Source organism: Cloeon dipterum, chromosome 2 (genome assembly GCF_949628265.1).
Source record: "Cloeon dipterum chromosome 2, ieCloDipt1.1, whole genome shotgun sequence".
In the NCBI taxonomy this organism is placed as follows: Eukaryota; Metazoa; Arthropoda; class Insecta; order Ephemeroptera; family Baetidae; genus Cloeon; species Cloeon dipterum.
In genome coordinates, this window is record NC_088787.1 from 17,826,337 (window position 1) to 17,848,384 (window position 22,048).

The 22,048-nt window shown below is 40.1% G+C and overlaps 3 protein-coding genes across 3 annotated transcripts; 1 reads left to right on the plus strand and 2 right to left on the minus strand.

Moving 5' to 3' along the window:
• Positions 1 to 5,276: 5,276 nt before the first annotated feature.
• LOC135938069 (mortality factor 4-like protein 1) lies at positions 5,277 to 8,339 on the minus strand. Its single transcript, XM_065481574.1, has 10 exons — positions 7,887 to 8,339; positions 7,632 to 7,746; positions 7,468 to 7,566; positions 7,171 to 7,399; positions 7,010 to 7,111; positions 6,861 to 6,952; positions 6,703 to 6,805; positions 6,577 to 6,646; positions 5,834 to 5,918; positions 5,277 to 5,772 (listed from the first exon to the last, which is right to left on the minus strand). Exons 1-10 carry the CDS (start codon positions 7,909 to 7,911, stop codon positions 5,688 to 5,690), a joined length of 1,005 nt encoding a protein of 334 aa, XP_065337646.1. The 5' UTR covers positions 7,912 to 8,339; the 3' UTR covers positions 5,277 to 5,687.
• A 1,054-nt stretch (positions 8,340 to 9,393) lies between these two features.
• LOC135938068 (proton-coupled amino acid transporter 1-like) lies at positions 9,394 to 13,643 on the plus strand. Its single transcript, XM_065481573.1, has 10 exons — positions 9,394 to 9,591; positions 11,033 to 11,214; positions 11,271 to 11,405; positions 11,535 to 11,685; positions 11,825 to 11,949; positions 12,019 to 12,103; positions 12,167 to 12,439; positions 12,548 to 12,726; positions 12,781 to 12,980; positions 13,246 to 13,643. The coding sequence occupies exons 2-10, from the start codon at positions 11,117 to 11,119 to the stop codon at positions 13,515 to 13,517; spliced, it is 1,518 nt and encodes a 505-aa protein (XP_065337645.1). The 5' UTR covers positions 9,394 to 9,591; positions 11,033 to 11,116; the 3' UTR covers positions 13,518 to 13,643.
• On the minus strand, positions 13,628 to 21,472 carry sno (strawberry notch). Its single transcript, XM_065481572.1, has 17 exons — positions 21,423 to 21,472; positions 21,045 to 21,110; positions 20,412 to 20,499; positions 20,016 to 20,291; positions 19,721 to 19,960; positions 19,338 to 19,656; positions 19,043 to 19,274; positions 18,663 to 18,951; positions 17,747 to 18,014; positions 17,567 to 17,686; positions 17,341 to 17,510; positions 16,766 to 17,283; positions 16,466 to 16,705; positions 15,294 to 15,941; positions 14,870 to 15,013; positions 14,503 to 14,812; positions 13,628 to 14,090 (listed from the first exon to the last, which is right to left on the minus strand). The coding sequence occupies exons 2-17, from the start codon at positions 21,063 to 21,065 to the stop codon at positions 14,005 to 14,007; spliced, it is 3,969 nt and encodes a 1,322-aa protein (XP_065337644.1). The 5' UTR covers positions 21,066 to 21,110; positions 21,423 to 21,472; the 3' UTR covers positions 13,628 to 14,004.
• Positions 21,473 to 22,048: the final 576 nt, after the last annotated feature.

Below are 22,048 nucleotides of genomic sequence, written 5' to 3' on the forward strand. Positions count from 1 at the left end.
GCACTGTCGACAATGAATGATTCATTTGCCGTGATATAAATTAATTGGATTCGGCTGTCCTCACATTGGCGTAGCCTTGCTGCAACGTTATTTAAATTTCAAGCAATTTTGCGAATCCAAGGAGATGCTGCGTTCAGACGACGGTGGCTCGAGGCTTACGAAACAGCTGCCAAAATTAGGATATAAATACCGATCACAGTCCAATTTTACCTATGACGAAATCAACGCGCTGATTTAGGGTTAAGTTTCGGTTTTGAATTACTCTCCTTGAGATGAATATTACGGATGAGCAATTAATTGTACGAAAGCTTTCAGGTATTGTCAAGATTGCTTTCCTTTGGCCCGAAATAGCTATTCAAAGAGCTGCGATACTGTGTGAGTGATTCCAAAATAGCCTTCGTACCGTCGTCGTCAAAACTTCATCCGCACCGAAGCCAGCAGGCAAAAGCATTTTCTGCGCTGCCGCGCTTACATAAATATCTCGGATTTCAACCTTCTGACCCAATATTCATGCGCCAAAACAAGAAGCCTTCCACTTCAAATTTATTAAAATTCTTGTAAGATCAGAAAAATTAATGAGAAGAGCTCGGTTTTTGTCGTTTGATTTTTTTACAGTTAGCCCACGTGGCATTTTAATCAGTATACTGTTTGAATGTTACTGTTTTATATTCTAAATAACTATTATTATTGATCTTGAATATGTGGCTAACAAGCGTCCAATGAACCTTCTAAATAGCATGTCTAAATGTAAATATTTAATTTTTATTGACTCTTCATGCGTATAGAACCTAAGCAAGCATAAACTAATTATGAATGCTTATTAAGATAATATAATAAACCATATACAATTAAAATGATTTGCAGAACTCGTGAGCGATCTAACTACTTCATCCTCGGGACTTAAATTTTGAGACGTGTGTGTTGCAGGCCAAACAAAACGCGAGCACATAGAAATCGAATTTTTCGCTTCGGCAGTTTAAGGCCGCACGGCATTAACAAAAGATTGCTAAAACGCCTAACAATATATTTGGCTGCTGATTTGCACGGTCCGGTCCAGCAAGCGAAAAGAGGCAACAAAAGAGGTTCCAGGTGTGCAGAGAGTCTGGCAATATTCTCAGCGCAGCCAAGGTAAATCGGCAGTGAGTCAGCGGCCTTGGGAGGTGACCTAGTGAAGAGGGTCCGTGCGCCGCCTGGCCGTCGGCGTGGGCCGTATGGTCAAGCAGGAGGCCCTGCCGGCGGCCCTAGCCGACCCAGCACGTGTTCGCATAACCTGGCAGCGGCCCCCGGCGCAAAAATTGCGTGCCAATTCGCGTGGCGCCGCTGAATACCTCCCCCAGGGTGGATTGCATGCCATATGGGGTCTAATTGCGCAAGTAAAAAGAGTCTGCACAGCAGTTCGCGGCTTCGATTACGTGTGAGCAGCCGGCTAGATGCTCGGTTGGGGGAGATATTTCTCGCCAACAACAAACAACAACATCTCGGGACCTTTGGAAGGACAAACGCAGCCGCCAGGATCAGTATCTGCAGGTCGCGAGAGCATGTGTGCGTGCGTGTTGACCAAATTTAGTAGGAAATAAATTATGCGTCAAGATTCTCGTGGCGGTGGCGACGGCGGGTGCGAAATTTATTCAGAACGACCGTACCTTGATTCATACAAGTTTTTTCATGCTTTCATGAGTGTTTATTACTAGAGAAAACTTGTGATTGCGCCAACACTGCCTTGGAATTTTAATTAAGTGGGTTTTAATTATATATATACTATAGCATCATTCTTTATTGGAAAAGTTCTCCTGACCAATTTTTACTTAATACTTAATTTGTATTTTAATGTTTGAATTAAATCAATTAAACTGATAAGGAGGGCCCGATGAATAGGTTCGAATGGCCTTTAATATTCAAGTAAAAGAATTATAAACTGCTTATAACAATGAGGGTGTCTTATTAATCCATCTTATACTTAATATATAAAAATTTGGAAGTTAGAACCTTTTTCTGGAACACGAGAGCTTGAATAAAATGCAATTAGAAGACCCAAAACAAGGATGATAAATTCATATTTTTAATTTATATGATAAACCAATCTTGAATGTTAAACTTTTCCCCATGAAAAATATTTAATTTTTTTTACTTTAATTTTAGGTGCTGGATAATTGAGAGGAACCATGTAAAGGATCTTTATACTGAGAATCTTGCAAAGCAATCTGTAAAATGAGAGGCGTATAAAATACTTTGCTGGGATATGAATTGAAATAAAAAAAACGTGAGAAAAATTTGGTTTGAACTCTCGGAGTTGTATGTATCAACATTTATTTTGATTATACTGTCCCATGTCCCATTTCGTTAAAAGGACGTCTCCGTTAACAAATAAGACATATTCAAGCTTTCGCCTCGCTGGAAAGAATTTGTTTTCCTCAATGGTTGCTTTTGGAACAGGATCTTGTGGATAGCAAACAACGTCATTATATGTTTAATCGATTCAAATATTACTGCTTGAATCATCTGCCTAAACTTGAAACCGTCGTTGCCTTAGCAAATGACTCCGATAATGAATACTTAGGGACACATTTTTAATCATTAGCTAAGCAAAGAATGAATTTAAAGCACTTGACAATAGGCTCAACGTGACTCATAAAAATTGACTTGGAAGATTTGGGAAAACTGTCATCCTTGGTTGAGAAAAAGCAGGCGTTGAATCAACTGAAAGCTCTCTTCATGTTATCAATAACTATAAGGCCAATTTTTGAAGTTTCTCGTGCTAATTTTGATACTTTTAACAATTAAGTTCTAGACATATTTAACGCTTTTAGTAATCTGTTTAAAAATTCCTCTGCCTTTGTACCAAATTTATTCGATTTTAGACACTCTATAATTCGTTTCCATTCTTTTAATGGGAACATGGGAAGAAAATAATAGAATAAATGTATCCTAATAACTATTTATTCAAACCAGAGTGCAGTTTGAACAGCGCTGCTGCATTCAGCTATCTTGGTGATAACATCTTGATTAAATTTCTCGATGCGCACAAGTAACTCTAACAATTATTGATTTTGGCACTCTTGTACGTTTAATCCTTAAATTATTTTCACATGCCCCCTAGACTTAATGAGCTAAGAGTGGCGTTATTTTGAACGCAAATATTTATATAAATAATTAGATGAGATTGTGGGTATAAGCCCAGATACAGAACCAGATGAGATTTCTTGTATAATACTTAATTGTATCTGTAGAAGAGACTGATATAAATGTATTCTTAGTACAAAAATAAACAGTGTACCATTTCAAGCACTGCGCTGACTTATAAATTGTGCTTCCAGAATGGGAAGAAAACCTTGAAAACAGAAAACGAAAATAAGTTATTTTTCGCTATTAATCAACTTATTTTGATGGTTCTTATCATATTTAAGCAAGTGCCAGTGCAGAGGTGTTAAAAAACAAATTACATGTGGACAAACAGTGTCATTTGACGCTTTCCTTATAGGAGAGAAAGTGAACAAAACAAAACATATGGTCGATTCCTTGCGCTGATTGACCAAATAAGGCAGTCCCGCACAGATGAATCACGCGTGGTACTTGAACGTGTATATGTTGCAGACGCCGCGCGCCACAAATTAAAATACTCTGTGTCATTACGTGTATGCCGAGAGCTTATGAGCGCACACTTGAAAAAGACACACACATGCGTGCAGTGTGTGATACCCGTACTCCACTCCAACTTGGGAGAGTGAGAATAAGAATAAATTACTATCGCAATTGTAACAATCGGCATGTTGAGTAAGTCACGCCGCGCTTTTGTGAAAATAATTTGGCGCATGAAGTTATGTCACGATTTTTATTTTATTCCGAGACAATTGACTGACACTGTTGTGATCAGCATTTTTGTGCGTCACCCTTTTCAAGGCTGTGGTTTTTTCACCAAACAGTTACACGCGTTTAATGCAGTCTTTATAAAACTGATTAATGAAAAGAACAAAAATGTAATGTGCTTGTTACCTCTCTGAAATTGATGTGGTATGCCCATAATCGGATTTGAATCCGTCCTGTGACCTCCCAAAAGCACAAAAAGTTATCTTTATAAGCCTTTAATCCTCTGAACTAAGCTGTGGTTTTCATATAAATATTTTTCTTGTACAAGCTACAGCATGTATTTTACTTTCTCTTATAAGAATCTACTAGAAAAATAAGTGTATATTATTACATTAGCCGACAATATACACTTGCTCTGCGGTTTAAACGGAGTGGTTTTCTTTCTTGTCCTAGTATCAAGTGAAGTTCGATTTGCATATATAATTAGCGGGGATTTATTGAACACGCAGCTATAAAATAATGCGTATCTGTGTTGTGTCACTCGCACACAACACGATGATTTTGAATGAACTGCGTAGCGAGATGATAATATCAGATCGTGCAAAATTCTTAGCTAATTAAGTCGTAAAACTTGGCACACTTGTGTGGTCATAGGTGTCTGTGTCAGTATTAAAATCTTGCATACGCACGAAGGTAACATTTTATGGTGCCGTTGACCATTTGGCAGGACATGCTCCAAGGTGAATTTGTAAGAATCGTGTCTTTTTTATAGTCATCGGATTTCCAGTACCAAAAAAAGCTTAAAATTTTGTCTTGCGCAACAACATATTACATATTATATTTGTATTCATGCATGTCGATCAATGCGAAAAGAGAAAAATGAAGGCAATGAAGAACCCCCTAAACTCAACCCAGTTGATTTCTTGAGGATAAATCAAAATCAATGCATGCAGTGGCGTAAAACTGACCTTGCCTATCGTCGAGATTATGCCTTGTAGAGAAATCGCCTTGCTGGCGTTCCATTAGTGCCATATTTGGGCACGTTACCTTTGCTTTTTTACAGGACCCTTTCAAGCTACCAAGAAATTCTGACGGCCTTGCGGTAAAAATTGCCAATAAGTCATGGTTGCGGCACACATATTCTGTTAAGTTAATCGAAAAATCGCAGCCACTTTTGGGGAAAAGGGCATCTAAAATGAAAGCATTTTAGCGTTAGCTCAATAGAAGCACTAATAATCTCACGCCTATTTTATTTTAAAGGGCTACTAGGTTAATAACGAACCGTGGCACAGAGGAAGCATAAATATTGCGTTTCAAGCCCCGCCCGCAATGAAAGGCAATAGTTAAGATACACCCCACATTGTTTGCCACTAACAATTGGTTTGAACCTGTAACTTTAGTGCGGTATATACATATACACGTATAAAATTAATTTCAAGCGAGTGTTGATGAATTCAAATAAAACTAATTATTATGTTAAACTGTTTCAATTATTATTCGTCGTTTTATTAAGTTCATTTATGCTCACAATTATTAGAATGCTGCATCAGCATTAGGCTATATGTACAAAAGTTAAATAAAAAATGCAACTCAAGGTGTCAACATGATCGCCACCCAATTCTACTCTTATAATAAGCGCTTTGTATTGCATACATAAATTATTTTGTGAATGTTTTGTATTTACAGCTCTGAGAGAACATACCCATCACAAAATTTACAATGAATGTGCACAATTCACTACAATACACAGTTCAAATGCAGTGCAAATTTTAAATGCCAAGGTTTTAAATACATTTCCTGGGTTTCCGCTTCCTCATGCCAATTTTTGGTTCAGGCAATGGCTTGAGTTCTTCACTTTCGTCGCCACTGTCTGAGAGCAAATCTCACATGACCCTCCTCTGATACTCTGGTGGCGCTGCGCAGTAATCTTGCAAGCTGAACAAAGTTGATTTGTTCTTGTACATATACCTGCAGAGAAAGGCGGGTTGAATATTATTAAAAATTTCATATATGAGTTCAGTCTACTCACTTGAGGAAGTCTTGAATGTAATTCAAAAGAAGCTGTATGCTCTTCTCATCAAGAGGGGTGTATGCCAGCACACCACCAAGTTTCACTGAAGATAATAAAAAAACGAGTTTTAACTAGGGAACAATGAGAAAATAGTAGCAAGTTAATAAACACCAGATCAACATGGATCACTTTTTCAAAACTCCTAAATTAAAGAGCCCTTCGTCCTGGTCCCGGCAAAATTGCGCAACGTTCAACAAACACACAAATTTTCATTGTCGAATTGATTGTTGACCTTTTCTTGCAACAAGGAAATTCGCGTTTGGTTGTTGAAAGTTACGCAATTTTGCCGGGACCAGGACGAAATGCAGTTAATTAAGCATTTGAAAAATTTTCCAAATTCACAATGTGAGCAAATCTCATATTACGAAGTACGTAACGACAATTGTACTTCATCAAACTGTTACGAATGTCCTATCTTGCAGATTTATTAGCTAAAAGCATTTCCTGCAACGCATTCCAACATTAGATTGAAAAAATATAACAAAGAATATTATTAAATTATGTGTCACAAGAATATTTTAATTTGTTAGAAAGTTATATTTAAATTCATACATTATTTAAAAAAATAATAAATCTTTCCTTATTTAATCGTTTAGAATCCAGACTCTATATAACCATACCATATTCCATGCAGCATGCACTCAGATCTAACGGATTAGAACGCAGTACTTAGATAAGAAGTAGTTCTGAAACATCCTTACCAAAGAGTCTTAAGAGGTGAGCAGCGCCAAAGAGTTCGCTCATCCTCTTGTCTGAATGCTGACTAATAAGCTGTAAACACAAAAAAATGTGGTCTTGGCTGCATTAATAACTTTAATTTAACTCACCTCTGCATACTGAGGCCTTTCAAACTTGTAAAGCAGCTGAGATCCAAGCATAACATTAAAATATTCCCTGATGCCATTTGTGACTTCAGTTATTGCATCCTCTCTGAAATACAATTAGTGTTAGAAAATGTACCATCACAGTTGCTTTCCTGACTCACTTTTCAGGTGTGTTGGTCTTGCTTGCCAATTTGAAAGCAATGTAGTTTTTGATGATTTCTTCGACAGGAACTTTTGCAGGTAAATTGACTAACTGAAATAAAAAAGGCAATTTCAAAATATCAAACATGGGCTCATTTTAGTTAAATACCTTTCTTTGTCTGTTGATCATGTCCCAATCGTCAACAAGCCATGGTTTCAATTCGTCTGGGATTTTAACTTTGACCTCGACTTTGGTTAAGAATTGTTCTTCCTAGAATAACAGTGATAAATTAACCACATTTTAATGCAGGAATTATAAAAGAAACTCACTGATTCAACAGACACGTCTAATTTGCTCTTCTTTTTTGGCACGTCAGAGGAAGAGTCTTGAGATGATGATGGTGTTGGGGTGGCGACTGCCAAAGCTCTTTTTGCTGCTGGACATGATGGAGTTGCAATTTTTCCAATTTCAATTGTGGGTGTTGATGATCTGCTATCAGAGTCTTTGCCATTCTCGGATTTTCTTTTCATGCCCTTGGGAGATTTCTTCTTTGTTTTTCTATGGTTAAATATTAAATTATTTAATATTATAAGGAACGCAGTCACAAAAAAATATCTGGCTCTTACTGCTTAGCTGCCTCTTGCGCTTTCTTGAGTTCCCTTTGCTTTTGAATATTAAACTCGTTGTATTTGAGCACCCTTTCCTCTGGCACTAACTCATCCCAACTAGAGCAAAAAATGCATTTTACATGCTAGATAAATTATTAAGTTCGAGAGAAACACAAATTTACCTCTTGTTCCATCCTGCATAGTGGATTTGGTATTTGACGACCTTGTCCTTAACCTCGACTTTTAGGCATTTTGCCTCGTAAATTAATGGCCCATGGAAGCAAAGCACCTTTTCTCCTACAATATCAACCAAAATACCGTTAGTTGGTAATCTCGTCGCAGGAAATTTCAGCTTTGAAACATTATTGACGTTTCTCGAGGCCGACGCGCGCCTTTTGGAAACACCGAAATTATTTTAAAAATCGATCAAAACTCACCTTCAGAAAATCTTGTTTTGACCATGGTTGGATAAAGTTTCACGCTCGACAGTCAAATCCACCTGCCAAGTACAATTTATAGCCGAAAATTACAGAAAACAGAACGAAGTCGGCAAGCGTGCAAGAAATATTGGCAAAATCTATTGTTTTGTACAATACGAGTGCTGATTCGCTGAAGTTGGTTCCTCCAATCACTGAGCAGTAGCTGCGCGGGAAGCAACTAGTGGCGCCAAGATTACTGCAGAAGACGGCCAAGCCCTAATTGTCCAAGTAGTGCGAAGATGTTCTATTTTCGCGAATCACGTGCATAGCTAGTGTGAGTACATCTTGATCTTGAACTCACACTGAAACTCACAGGAGAGGGCTCTTGTAAAGACGTTTATTAAGTTGTTTCTAATTTAGATTGGCCGTTGTTTGCACGTACAGATTAAACACAGAGAATGCAATTAGTGAGACTGTTTATATTATGTCTATATGATATAGCTTTGTATAATGATGCATTTTATATAATTATGTGCACCTGAAGAAAACACTGACAATGAGTGAAGTACAAGCAACTCATATTTCCGCATATATTTTGTTTTCAAGTGAAAAGAACGCATGCATAATATCATATTGCTTGCTTTGTAAATATTTCAAAAAAAGATATTTAACTAAGAGGAAAAGATTTTAATACTAAGCTTTCTTAGAAAACGGATATTACCTCTAGCATACCCTGTCACAGATTTTGCTTACAAAGTGGCCGTGAATTCGCGACATCAAGATAAAAATAGATCGCAAATCCCATGGGAATCCTCCTCTTGTGTCGAAATCTCGCCGACGAAAACATTTAGAATAAAATCCACGCAGGATGAAAATAAACTGCACGCGCAGACAAAGCCAGTAACTTCACGAACTCTACACGAGGAGAGAGGAAAATTAGGAGTAAACTGCAATTGGGATGCTGCGCTGGCCTATATACGAGTGCCAAAGCAATATATTAATTTCGTAAGAAAAGCGCCTGTTTTCTCTGCATATTCTGGTGGTTAAGAGAGCAGCGAAATTTTCGGAAAGCATGAAATTCTTCTTTTGAAATCGCTGTTTTTCTATTTAAATGATGTCGTTTTTCTTTTATGGCTGAATTTATCTCAAATGTTGCCTCTGCGGAAATTAGAACTGCAAAATTATGAGTCGTCAATATTTTCCTGAGCGTGGGGGCATATATTCGCAATTTACTCCGTCTTAAGGAAGTGGAAATTCCCCGCTGCGCGAAAATGAATGGAGTTATGATTTAAAACAGGTGCGGCGCCGACCTCTTGTATTGCGCGCATATTTCCATCTATTTGGTCTCCGCAAACAAGTCATTCGTTTGTTATTGCTCCCATTGCTGACCGAATCCACATACGTATTAATTTCCACAAGGAGAAAAAGAGTATGTACGCAAATACCCTGCACGGAAGCAGGTAGGAAAGAGAAGGAGAGAGTGCCAGAGGTCGTAAATCTCTTTGTTTAGTACGCGCTATGCCGCTGCTGTGAGTGCACCAGCGCGCTTGTCTCTTGGTGACGTTTTCTGCCTTCAAACCACCACCAACCAATGTGTGTCCGCAAGAAATACTATGCCTCCGACGCGGTGGAAGTCGCAAGTCGTCCGGCCGGTCCGCATTTGCACCTAACCTGCTGTCGACGACGCACACACGCCGCCTCAGGAATCGCATTCGCGTCGAAGGTAAGCACACGTGTTTGTCGCATCTTCTAGCTGCTGTCACTCGATTGCGAATAACATGCACATCACTCACGGAATGTTTTCGTTTCATTAAAAATGCATACGTATTCATGTTTCATTTCGCATTGTTTTTGTTGCGCATTTATTAAAAGCGTGTATAGCAGGTAGATTTGCGTTGAGCACCTCAAGGCGTTCCGGCTCATTTTAACCAGCTTAGAAAGAATATCATCTGCTAATTGTGATTTACCCTTTGCTTTTCTTCATCTGAGTGTATTAAGTTGGTTTGCAAAATCCTCCCGGCTAAGAGCAGATTTCTATTTCAAAAGACACTGCATGAAAAGGAGCTGAAAAGTGTCATGCGTAGGAAAAGACGCAAGGCAAAATCTTGTTTCTCATTAAATTAAGGTATTGTGGAACTTGGATTACTCGACGTTAAACATTTTGCTATTGTTCATATTCTGATCTCAGTAATGCTGGTTTAAACTATGCTAGAGCAGAGATTTATTATAATCTCTTTGAACCTATTGTTAGAATTCTTACATTCATTGTTCTTAAGTTGATATTCTACTTACTTAGCAATTAAAGTGATAAAAAAATCCCAAGCAGAGTAAAATTTAAAAGTATTATATTGCTTCCAAATTACGATTTTTTTGTAAAAATCGAGGGCGTCAATCAAACGACCAATTTTAAAAGTTGAAATGACTTTTAGTTGTAAATTGAAATTAGCGAGCTTTTTAAAGCATAAAAATTTATTAAATGGAAAATGATTCACGGGAAAGAGGGATTGAAAAATGTTCTTATTTTTACGCAAAATATTGGACAAAGGGGTAGTAGTCGATTGGACTCATTTTTAAAAGTGCATTTGATCGAAAACCATGCGCATTTTTAGTTCCAATACGAATCCTGTATTTCAATAGATATTATGATCCCTATTTTAATTCAAAATTAGTTTATGCCAAAAAACACAGAGTTTAAAAGTAAACAAAGCCTTGCAAAAAATTGCAAAAAAAACAAATTTTCGTTGTAATCTGCTTAAAAACGTATAGTAATTTATTGGTGTGTATTTAACATTATTTAAAGCATAATTTGCAGATTGTTAGCCAACAAAAGTAAAAGTAATCTCCGACCATATAAGTTTATAAATAACCACAATAACTGTTCCGCACATCACATAATGGGTGTGCGTTTGCTTACTTAATAATTTTTAAAAATCATATCTCGCTCATGCAGCCGTGATTATTTTACAATGCAAACATACACGCGCAAGTTTAGAGTGAATGTCCTCTTGTGCGACTGAAGGTTCAATGTCATAGGGCATTTGTAATGTTATTCGCTGATAAGTGTTGGTTTTCTTTTTAATAATTTCTCTCCCTTCTGACAAATCTACAAATCATTATCAGTTGAAAAAATCTGGCATGATTTTCACAAGCTTTGCTCTTTTCAGACCGGACTGCGGACCAGCTCGTCTCATCAACATAGGAGCTGCTAAAGAAATTCGAGCCTATTCTATTAGAATAAGTTTGCGAAAATGGTCTCGGCTCAAGTCAAATCATCTAACGTCGACGGACAGAGTGTCGCAGATTCAGCAGACGAATTGCGACCCACAGTCACAGTGAGCTCACCACCGTAAGTTTAATTTTTATCCGTAGCCAGAAATGAAGTAAAAAATCTAAATTGTGTAGATCTACGGAAGAGGAGTGCATAATAATACCCGTTAAAAAATCCGGAAAGTATAACACTAGCTCTGACTCGAGTGACACAGAAAGCGGTGACCCTGATCAGAGTGTCACCATTCACACCGTCAAAAACCCAACTTCGTAAGCTATTTTAAAAATTGTTTGGGTCAGGCTTGAGGACACGTTTTGTTGGTCTGTATCATTTGATGCAAATCAGTCAACAAATTACAAGATATAATAGATAAAATATAAACACGATAATTTCTTCAGATGGTGCGAAACTCTGCTACATCTTCTAAGAGGCAATGTTGGGTCGGGGGTGTTCGCCATGGGCGATGCTTTTCACAACGCCGGCCTCGTCGTTGGCCCAATTTTAACGCTGTTACTCGCCGTCGCCTGTGTCCACAGTCAACATATTTTGGTACGAAGTTCTCAATTGAAATAAAAAAAAAACCAAGAGGTTAAAAGGTTAATTGTTGCTTTTTGATAATATGAAGCCTAGCTGACAACAAACGAGGTTAATTTTATAAAATTCATTAATTGATTGTTTTCCCATTTAGCTAAAATGTGCGAGGGTTGTCGCAAGAAAATCTCCCTCCAAGAAGACACCAGACTTTGCAGACACAGTGCGAGAATGTTTCGAAACAGGTCCACCAAGCATCAAAAAGCGAGCAGAAACAGCAAAGTATTATAATCAAAACTCTGCTGGGATGAAAGTTGTGTAATCAAGTAAACACTTCTCGCTCTATTATAGGATGCTCGTGAATTTATTTCTGTGCATAACTCAGCTGGGATTCTGCTGCGTATATTTTGTTTTTATTGCCAATAACATGAAGCAGGTAAACGTATTCTCGAATTACAGCTCCGGTTTCCATGATATGTAGTTTGTTTGATTTGCGCAGGTGATGGATGAATACATTCCTGCTCTGGACGTGAGGGTGTACATGGCTCTTGCCCTGCCGCCCATTCTATTCTCGTCCTGGATCAGGAGTCTCAAGTACCTGGCGCCTGTCTCTGGCGTGGCCAACCTTTTGATGGCCGTCGGTTTGGCTGTGACATTGTACTTCAGCTCTCAGGACTTGCCAGCAGTCACAGAGAGGAAGGCTTTCGCGGGCTGGTCCACTCTACCACTTTTCTTCGGAACGGCGATTTACGCTTTTGAGGGGATTGGACTTGTCAGTGTGATTTTGGAATTTTTTTAATGCTACTTTGATTAAATCTCGTTTTAAAATTATTAATAATGGCGCACTTTCTGGTAAATAATAACTGTTGGCCTGTTATAGGTGCTTCCACTGCAAAATGAAATGAAAAAACCAAAGAAATTTGCCGCCCCTGCAGGAGTTCTGAACATTGGAATGACGATGGTTACCATTTTATTCACAGCTATCGGATTTCTTGGTTACCTCAAGTACGGAGAAAATGTGGCTGGAAGTGTGACCCTGAACTTGCCCCAAGACAACGTGTAAGCTATTTGAAAAAAAAGAAACTATCGCGATCTGATAAAATTCACTTCTAGACTGGCTCAAGGCGTTAAATTGGTCGTTTCGGTGGCAATGATCTTGACTTATGCCCTGCAATTCTACGTCCCCATTGAAATTTTGTGGCCATCAGTGAGGCTCATGGTGTTTCCACAAGATGCCGACAAACCAGAAAAAGCAGCGAAACCCAGAGCGTTGGCAGAGACTTTTTTCAGAACTGCACTAGTGCTTCTGACATGTGAGTGAGACACTTCTTACTTGAGGGTTAAATATGCACGCACAAAAAAATCGATGAATCTTAAGTCTCGAGAGGTTTCTGAAATTTATGTGTATTCACACATAAATTTGACACGCTTATTCCAGTTATCTAACTGAATATTTTTTTATATCTGCTCCTCAGCTTAAAAAGTTAGACATACAACCATTTTTTGCTGTGATTGTGCGATTTTCGAATTTTGAAATCGAAAAAATTGTGTTATGTAATACATTTTTTTTATTTCCAGTCACCCTGGCAGAAATTGTTCCCCAGCTTGGCTTAGCGATTTCTTTTGTCGGTGCGCTCAGCAGCTCTGCGCTGGCGCTCATGTTTCCGCCGCTTTGTGAACTGATTTTGGCCTTTTCCAACAAAGAAAAGAAAGTGTCTGCTGGGCTTGTCGTAAAGGATTTGGCCATCATACTGCTTGGCGTCTTGGGAACGATCACCGGCACGTATTTCAGTTTGAGGGACATTTACTATGCTCTGACAGACCAAGGTCAAATTGCCGGTGGCCACTAGCTGATTTTGAGAAAAACTGTGATAGCCACATTCCAATGCATTGTTGTTTAATGTTTAAATGCTATATCTTAAAAGAAAGGTGTCGGATTTGTAATAAAGAAAATGTGAAATTTCAAGTATCCAAAAGTCGTAGTTTTCATTAATTTAATGCACATTGATCGCATAACCAAATGATGGGTTATGTCAACTCATGTTTACCCTGGCTGATCTCAACTTTCGGGACAACTAACTAATTAAGGAGTCTACTGAGCCAGTGTGTAGCAGAAAAAAGTGACATTCATTTCTAATGACAATCAAATATTTAATTCATTTATTAGCTAAACAAATAAAAATTTCTTCAATCGCTCTTTCTTTCCGCATCAATGGCTCTTACAAAAGGAATGAAAATGAGAATGCACAAGTGAGTGTTTGTGGAGCAGAAGTAACTGAGTAAACTATAGCTAAAAGTTATTTTAAACTGAAAATCACAGTCCACGAGGCGTCACCTCTAGAAAGTCTGCTCCTCGGTCTTCTCAGAGTCGGAAGCCAGTGTCCCCTTGAGTAGTTCGTAGCAAGAGGTTGGAATCAGAGTACCTGTGGGAATGATTATCACGTGATTAAAATACTAACATCATGAAGTAAGATTGTGTGGACTTAATGAGCAACAAATTGTAAAGTCGGTTAAGCCGTAATAATTATACTTTGAAATAAATTGCATTTCAAGATGATCAGTTAAAGGGGAAGAGTGATAGTTTAATAAGTCATTAGTGAGATTGTACACCTTTATCTTTAAATAATAAGGCAATGCGTTGGATATACCACATTTTGCATTTGGTAAAATGGGATTGGTTAGTTACTATACTGTCAAAGGTCAGAGCAACAGATGGCCATGAGACGCTAAACATGAAAACGAAAATCAAACAACAAAAAATAGACATAGAAAAGTAGAAAGGAAAACACAAGAGCCCACGCCTAAATCTAGTCTATTAAATGCTGATGTACTCACCAACAATTTTGAGCCCCTCTGCAGTGCGGAGGCGGATGACCTGCATCTTGGCGTTGGCTCTGTTGGCCAAAACACCCTCGACCCTGCTCCATACAGCCAGCACCGAGCCAGACAACACGTGATAGGTGCGTCTGCGGAGACCTACTTCGCATTCACCACCAATGACGACAGAACGGCAGTTGCCACGCCAGTATGCGTGCGAGCAGATCTTCTCTGACGCAACATACTGCTCCTTCCAAGCCGCCTCTACTTCTTCAGATGTGGCTTTTTTGTATTTCTTCAGAAGCTCTCCTCGAGTCTCCTGACGCAGCTGCAGTAACATTTCCCAGATTAAGATAGGATGTGTTGTGGTTACAATTTAACAAACCTGAAGTCCAGTATTTGGTCGGTAAACTGTGAAAAGGCTGTCCTTTTTGTCCTTCTTGTCCTTGTGCTTGGCCTGCTCTGATATGGCCAAAATGGCTGTGTGTTTCTCGTTGCGTATCTGGTGGCTCAGGTAGTAGCCCTCGTCCTTGAAAAAGCAGCATTAACAACGTCAATTCAACTCCTGTACATCACAATGCCAAAATATTGTCGTGCATCATTCAATTTCATTTTTGACATTTCATGCTAGCACTATAGTTAGTTTTGCAGATAGATAATAGCCAAGAACAAATTTAATTACTGAAGGGAATTTTCGAGACCTTTTTTTAAATCTCAATCTCAATTTAAGGAGCCATAATAACAATTTTAATTAATTTGATTGATCCATAAGAATGTCCACCAGAAAAAAACATCACAGTAGATGTTACCTTGTGCATGAGAAGTGAAGCCTTCTCTTCAGCCTCCTCCCAGGACATGCCTCGCTCAACAGACACAGTGTGAAGCTCTGTGACGGCCTTTCCAGTGGCGTGGGGCCTAAGGAAAGTGACAACTCGCACCCTCTTGACGTGCTCGCCACCGGCACCCAGATCCAGAATGCCGAGGTCATATCGGCCGGTCTTCTTGGCCTGCTGTACGATGGCCGCCAAGGTGTCGGCAAAGTATTTGAAGAGCCTGTTTTGCAGCTCGACAGGCATGCCAAGGATTCTATTAAGGAACTTGCTCATGTTATTGTAGTCTTTGTCCAGGGCCAGCATGCCTGGTGTCGCGTCAGAGCCGGTGATGAGACCAACACCAACAAGGGCATCGGCGACATCCTTGAAGAAATCGCCCTGGTAGTCTGAAGGCGGCGCTACTAAAGGTGCCTCATAGCCCATGATTGCTTTCATTGTGGCCTCCAGCGCCGTGCGGCCGTACTTGTTGTCAATGTTGAACTGAGAGAGGTCACGTGATTCGGTTGCACGTCGGTCACCATGAGTCAAAGCGCCGAGGCTCTCTAAGCGTTTGGCCACGATTGAGGCGAAGCGCCGCTCTCCAGCAAGGTCAGAGATCAGGAACACGTATTCAGGTGCATTTACCTGATGAGTAATTTCAAATGATTAAAACTACAATAATCGGTTTCGCATATATTAAAAATTAAGGGTTTTAGAAAAAACAGGATTAGATTTAATTTTCTATCTGTTGAAAGTTCATATTAAAAAGGATTGACAAGTAGAGAATCATCTTTAGCCAACCAGGAGAACAAAAAACAAAATGTTGAATATAATTAAAACCAGGCTTCATCCTCGTTGTCAAATTAAAGAGAAATTCGTCTTCTTTATTTCTCGACCAGTTTCGACGTCACCAAGTACGTCCTATTCATGAGGCACTTGAGGCAAGCTCCAAAGACCACATTTGGTCTTTGGAGCTTGCCTCAAGTGCCTCATGAATAGGACGTACTTGGTGACGTCGAAACTGGTCGAGAAATAAAGAAGACGAATTTCTCTTTAATTTGACAACGAGGATGAAGCCTGGTTTTAATTATATTCAACATGAAAACAACCTCGAGTGGTCGCACTTTTCAAATATTAAAAAACAAAATGTCAAACATAAAAAATCTAACCTGGTTACTACGGTGGGTACGTCCAAATTGCTGGATGGCACGGTCAGCACTCCATGGCAACTCCAGCGTGATGTGGACTCGCCGCCTTTGGTTCTTGGCACGTCTGTCGCTTTGTAAAGAAATACCACTGCTGGCTGCCTCAGAGATGATGGCCACATCTTTCTCTCCGTCCATGAAGCGCTGCTTCTCTGTGAGGTTGAGTGTTTCCAGCGGAACGTCAGCCTCAGAGCGCGACTCGTACTGAAAGGTTTTAGCCCAAATTTATTAGTTTGCCCTTCTTTGGAAGTTTCAAAGTCTAACCTGGATGGAGCCGTCTTCATTCTGGACGACACGACCTTTCCTGCCTGTCATTTCAGCCACGTTCTCTGGCCCTCCTAACTCGTCAATCAGTTGGTCAAGGGTATTTGGAGGCAGTTTGTCGCCAAGTCGCTCAATGGCTGCCAGCAGCTCTTCTTTCATGGCACAAGCTCTTTCGATGGCGTCTCGAGGTGGCGCCCAAGGCTTCTGCGATGCCGCAGAGTTGGCAGAGGAGGCAGTCGCTGCATTGTGAGCAGCCTTGACTTTGGATGCGAGGTGCTTGGCCACTTTGTCCTTTGGCTTGGGTCCTTTGCGTTTCTTGACCCACGGGTCAGCGTCCGAGTCACTGTCTTCGTCAAATGGATTAAAGTCATCAGAGTTTGACTCCTCTTCTGAGTGTTCCTCACTCTCGGAGTCATCTGATGACGAGATCTTGAATTCTGAACCACTGCTACGAGCGTCGCTTCCAGACTCAGAATCCATGCGAACTCTCTTGTTCGCCTTGGCAGCCGCACGACGCACTGAAAATTAAGAACAAACTGATTTCTACTCCTTTGATAACAGCCATTAGAACTTACATGGTTTGCGTTTGTTTCCACTGCTGCTTCCAGCCTGCGGATCGTCATCAGTCGCGGGAGGAAGCCCTCCATTGGCTGACTTTGACGGAGGCTCAATACCAAGGAGACGCTGGATTCTGTTCCTGTCTGGAGCAGGGAAGTGTTTCTCCACCAGAGTTTGCATGACACCCCTGATTAAATAGGTGTAAATTCTCCAATAGGCACGAACAAGTGGAAAAAAACTCACTTGGCTGTGGAAACAAAGTCAGAAAGCTCTCCATCATCTTTCTCCAGCTGTTCAAGAGTCCTTGCCTCTCCAGTGCTCTGCAGACCAATGACCACACATTTGCCATACTTGATAGCCTCCCTATGACAGACATGCCATTTAAGTTATCCTTTTAAATAGAAAGCAACAATAAAGCCTCACCTAGCAAGTTGGACAGCATGGCTGACTTTAGCAGCAATGCAGAGGTACTTGAAGAAACGCTGGTGGGATGACCAAAATTGACCCCACATAGTCTTCTTCATGCGCTGCTCAGCGTCCACCAGCTCAGCCGCGTCCTGGAATTTTCGCATGGCCTCTACCCACAGCTTTACTGACTGGTCATACACGTTCATGAACTTGTCAGTGAGTTTGACCTCTTCGATTTTAAACGACACGCCATGGAAGGAGAGCTGCCGAGCGATGTACATGCCTGGGGAAAGCAAGCAACAGTCAATATTTAAATTAGTTTTCTGATAGCCACGGTTTTTTCAGGGTTTGCAGTTTTGTCCAGCCTGGTTTTGGCGGTTTTAACACTGCCGCTTTTTTTCGCGAGAAAAAGCGAGATGTGTCAGGTTTTTTTCTGGGTTATGGCAAACAAATGATTTTTTTGTGTTCTTAACAAATTACCAAGATATTGCAAGTTTAGACGATGGAATATGTATTCAACACCAACGGCGCACAACTATTTCCAGCGTTTATATGATCTATTGAACAATGAAAATCTCGAGTTCTTAGGCAGTAATATTTTTTAGACAATATACAGAGATTATTATTTTTATTATTTAATTAGGCAACCGGCTCTTGTTGGTTTTGTGGATAAAGTTAGTAGATAAATTACTCGTCGTGTTTCATTCAACCGACACCTACTCCTCCAACTGTTTCTCTTTGAAAACTAATATATGGAATAATTCATAAATTTTCCATCTACATGAAATTAATTGCAGTATAGTGGGGGTAACTTATTTTTAATCAAATACAATGGTTCGGGCGGTTAATTCAGAATACTTCCAGGAAAAAACCACTTGACATTCTTTTTGTCAGTTGTCCGCCCTTGCGAATTGCTTTTAAGTAATAATACCTCTCAGCTTCATATCCATGGCAACGATTTCCATTGCGCCCACGCCACGCTTTTCCACTGCCAAGATGAAGTCATTGAACTCTCTGAATGGAGATCCTTCGCCCCACATTCCTAGGCGGACCATGTAAGCCATGTTTCGTGGCTCAGATGCACCAGTGGCTGATGCGTAAACCACCCTGGCTTTTGGCAGTCGCTTCTGAATTTCCAGCACGGTCAAGCCTGTCTTGGTGGGTTTGGATGAGCCGACTGGGCAAAGATTCTTGGCACGGTGACACTCATCAAAGATGATCTAAATTACTGGATTAAGGAAAATCACATGGATTACAAGGATCACGAAATCTCAACCTAAAAATGAGTAAATTAGCATTATGAAAGGATACACATCCATCGAAGTCTTCTCCACACCACTGAACAAGTTGCTTCAGGCGAGATTTATATTTTCCACCGCTCTGGTTTGACTCTCCAATCAATGCAGAATATGTAGAGAAAATTACACCTTTCTTGACATTATTGTTGACTGGAGAAGAGATCTTGGCATATTTAAGTTTGTTTAATGCATACACTTCAATCTTGGATGCACCAATGTCTCGCAAATCCCTTTCTGAATCATATCTGAAAATATTTGGTCATACTCATTAATTAAATATATAAATGAACATGTTCATAGACACGTACTTAAGGTCATTGGAGACCGAGATCCAAAGAGCTTTCTTTCTACCACGTATGTAGTTTTCATAAATGATTCCAGCGATAGTCCTGCCCTTGCCAACGCCAGCACCATCACCAATTAGGAATCCTGCCCTAGAACCATCTGGTAAGAAGTGGGTGTGTTGCTGTGATGCATAAATAATGGCTTCCAGCTGCAGTGCTGAAAGGGATCCAGTCCTGATGGTTTCGTCAGGAATTTGCAACTCATAAAAGACATCTGTGGGTGCCACAGATGACAGTGATGCGGTTTCCACCACAGGGTCTGGGTGCTTTTTGCCAACCTTGGCTAAAATATGCAAAATAAAGTTTGCAATTAAACCATCAGTTAGACATTGCATATGAATTATTACATTTTGTAGGCATGTAGTCAGCATATGTTTCCGCAACTCCCATTTCTTCTTCTTCCTCTGCAGCTTCTTCTTCATCCAGAGGTCCTTTAGGCTCTGCTTTTGGCCACGCTTTTGGTCCTCCTGGTCCCCATGCGCCCATGTTCATCAATTGCTGCAAGACTGGACCATTTGGCAAATGGGACCCCGATGCAAACATGAAAGGATTTAAAATTGATGCACCAAGCGAGCCATATTCAAATGCTGTGAGGGAAAAAAAGATTTATAAACCTGCTGAAAACTCCAAACCAAAATTTACTCTGTTGTAATAGTTGAGCAGGATTCATGCCTGCAAACAGGCTTTGTGGACCAAACAGTGCCTGGTGGTTAAACTGGCCTCCAAAGGGCATCTGTGGTGGCATTGGTAGCCCACCTCCTGGCGCTGGTGGTAACTTCAGTGTCTCAAACCCTCCTGCTTTTGGATCTTTGGTTACTAGTCCTAGTTTTGAACCGGTGGGTCCGATTCCGCCCTCTTGCTTGATGTCATCCAATTTTAATGGATCTGTTTTCAGTGCATCCAGGTCTTTACCACCTCCTGCAAATATCGAGAGGTAATATAGTTATACTTCAATTAGCAATCAGATAAATTCATAAAAGCTGGAAAATCATTTCTGCTTGAATTGATTTTGATTAAATCAAAGTTTTTCACACCAACCTGGTACTTCAATTTTGTCTGGATCTTCATCAAAATCGCTATCTGAAGAAGACTCTGACTCCATCTTATAAGTGCTCTTCCGAGACAACTGAAATTAAATTCATATTATTACTGTGTATGATACATACATACATACATACACGTGCAGTCTCATTGCTATTACATGAGGAAGCTTATGCGCCCCCCGAATTTATTGATCGGCCGCCATTTCGTGATCGGCCCCCTTGGGAATCACCTTTGACCTGAATCAGGGGCTTCTGGGACACTCAAATGAAGTGCCCCTGAGACCCTGGGGCCTTAGCTAAAACCACAATCATCGAACACCGGCTCAAAAAATTGCATAACCCAAGCGCCAGATACAAAAAAAATACGAAAAAATCGGGAATTCCTGTTTGTTTAACTATAGTATTCCCATTAATGTTAAATTAAGACTTGTTTAGTTCACCTGTGATTCCCAGGAGGGATCCCTAACCCCTTGAACAAATCCTCAAAACCTTTTTCAACTGCGGATGCAACGAATTTTTTCGAGTGTGCGACTAACGCAATCTACTATGCCCGTATATAAGTAAATTTCGTCTCGATTTCAGTTTAAATTATCAATCAAATGAAGCAAAAACTAATCAAAATACTTACCGTGCGCTTTGGACGAGGCATTTCTTACTGGAACCTTTATCGAGAAGACAAAATTGGCAGACCTAAGTGCGGAGCAGCCCCTGCTCACTCATATGGCGCGAAAATGCGCCAGCTAAGAAGTTCTGCAGCCACACACAGGTGGCAGGTCGATAGCTTTTTAAGCCAATCAGAGGCCGTCTCGGAGTTTGTTGCCTGTTACGCCCACGAAAAACTCCGCACATACGCCCCTCTTCTCCTCCCTCTGCCCGTGGGCGTAACCGGCAACAAACTCCGAGACGGCCTCTGATTGGCTTAAAAAGCTATCGACCTGCCACCTGTGTGTGGCTGCAGAACTTCTTAGCTGGCGCATTTTCGCGCCATATGAGTGAGCAGGGGCTGGTGCGGAGCCAAAGTGTTTTTTATTTATTTAGCTAGCACGCACAGCTGCCATCTTGCGGGAGAACGGACCAATCAGAGAGAAGCCCCCAAAGCTATTTAAAAATGTGCGGCGTTACCACATCGACCAATAAGCAGCCGCGATCGTGAATTGGAAAATTAAAAATTACGGATGTCATTGCTTAAAACGTTGAATAAAATAAGGAAAATGCATGTTTTTTTCATATGAATGTCATCATAAATCTCTCTGTTCTCTGTTGTTTAATTTCCTATATCCATTTTCTTTTCCTTAATCATGGACTTCTTTTATCCTTCTAAAATTTATCCTTTGTTAAACAAATATGAACCCCCCTTGTGCCACCCTTATGCAACATCGCATTAATCGCGATGAGGTATAATGTTGTATGTATTTCTGAATTTTGATTCAAGTCTGCGAATCCTTAATTTATGTTGCGACTCTCACGCATATATGCAGGCATCTTTGTTCATTAAAAAATCCGACAAAATGTTAAACAATTGAGAAAAAATATGAATCTGATCCAAATTTAAAATTTCTATCCGATATCAAATACAAAATGGAAGAAACAAAACGTTTTGCTCCAGGAGTCCCTATGGTATAATGAACTATG

Coding starts and splice junctions, on each gene's coding strand:
- LOC135938068 (XM_065481573.1), top strand. CDS start 11,117: ATGGTCTCGGCTCAAGTCAAATCATCTAACGTCGACGGACAGAGTGTC. Junction 12,440..12,547: donor CTTTTGAGGGGATTGGACTT/GTCAGTGTGATT, acceptor GGCCTGTTATAG/GTGCTTCCACTGCAAAATGA. Junction 12,727..12,780: donor AACTTGCCCCAAGACAACGT/GTAAGCTATTTG, acceptor ATTCACTTCTAG/ACTGGCTCAAGGCGTTAAAT.
- LOC135938069 (XM_065481574.1), bottom strand. CDS start 7,911: ATGGTCAAAACAAGATTTTCTGAAG. Junction 7,400..7,467: donor GCGCAAGAGGCAGCTAAGCA/GTAAGAGCCAGA, acceptor ATTTAACCATAG/AAAAACAAAGAAGAAATCTC. Junction 6,953..7,009: donor TGATCAACAGACAAAGAAAG/GTATTTAACTAA, acceptor TTTTTATTTCAG/TTAGTCAATTTACCTGCAAA.
- sno (XM_065481572.1), bottom strand. CDS start 21,065: ATGCCTCGTCCAAAGCGCACG. Junction 18,952..19,042: donor GAGAAGACTTCGATGGATGT/GTATCCTTTCAT, acceptor CCAGTAATTTAG/ATCATCTTTGATGAGTGTCA. Junction 15,942..16,465: donor GTACCCACCGTAGTAACCAG/GTTAGATTTTTT, acceptor ATTACTCATCAG/GTAAATGCACCTGAATACGT.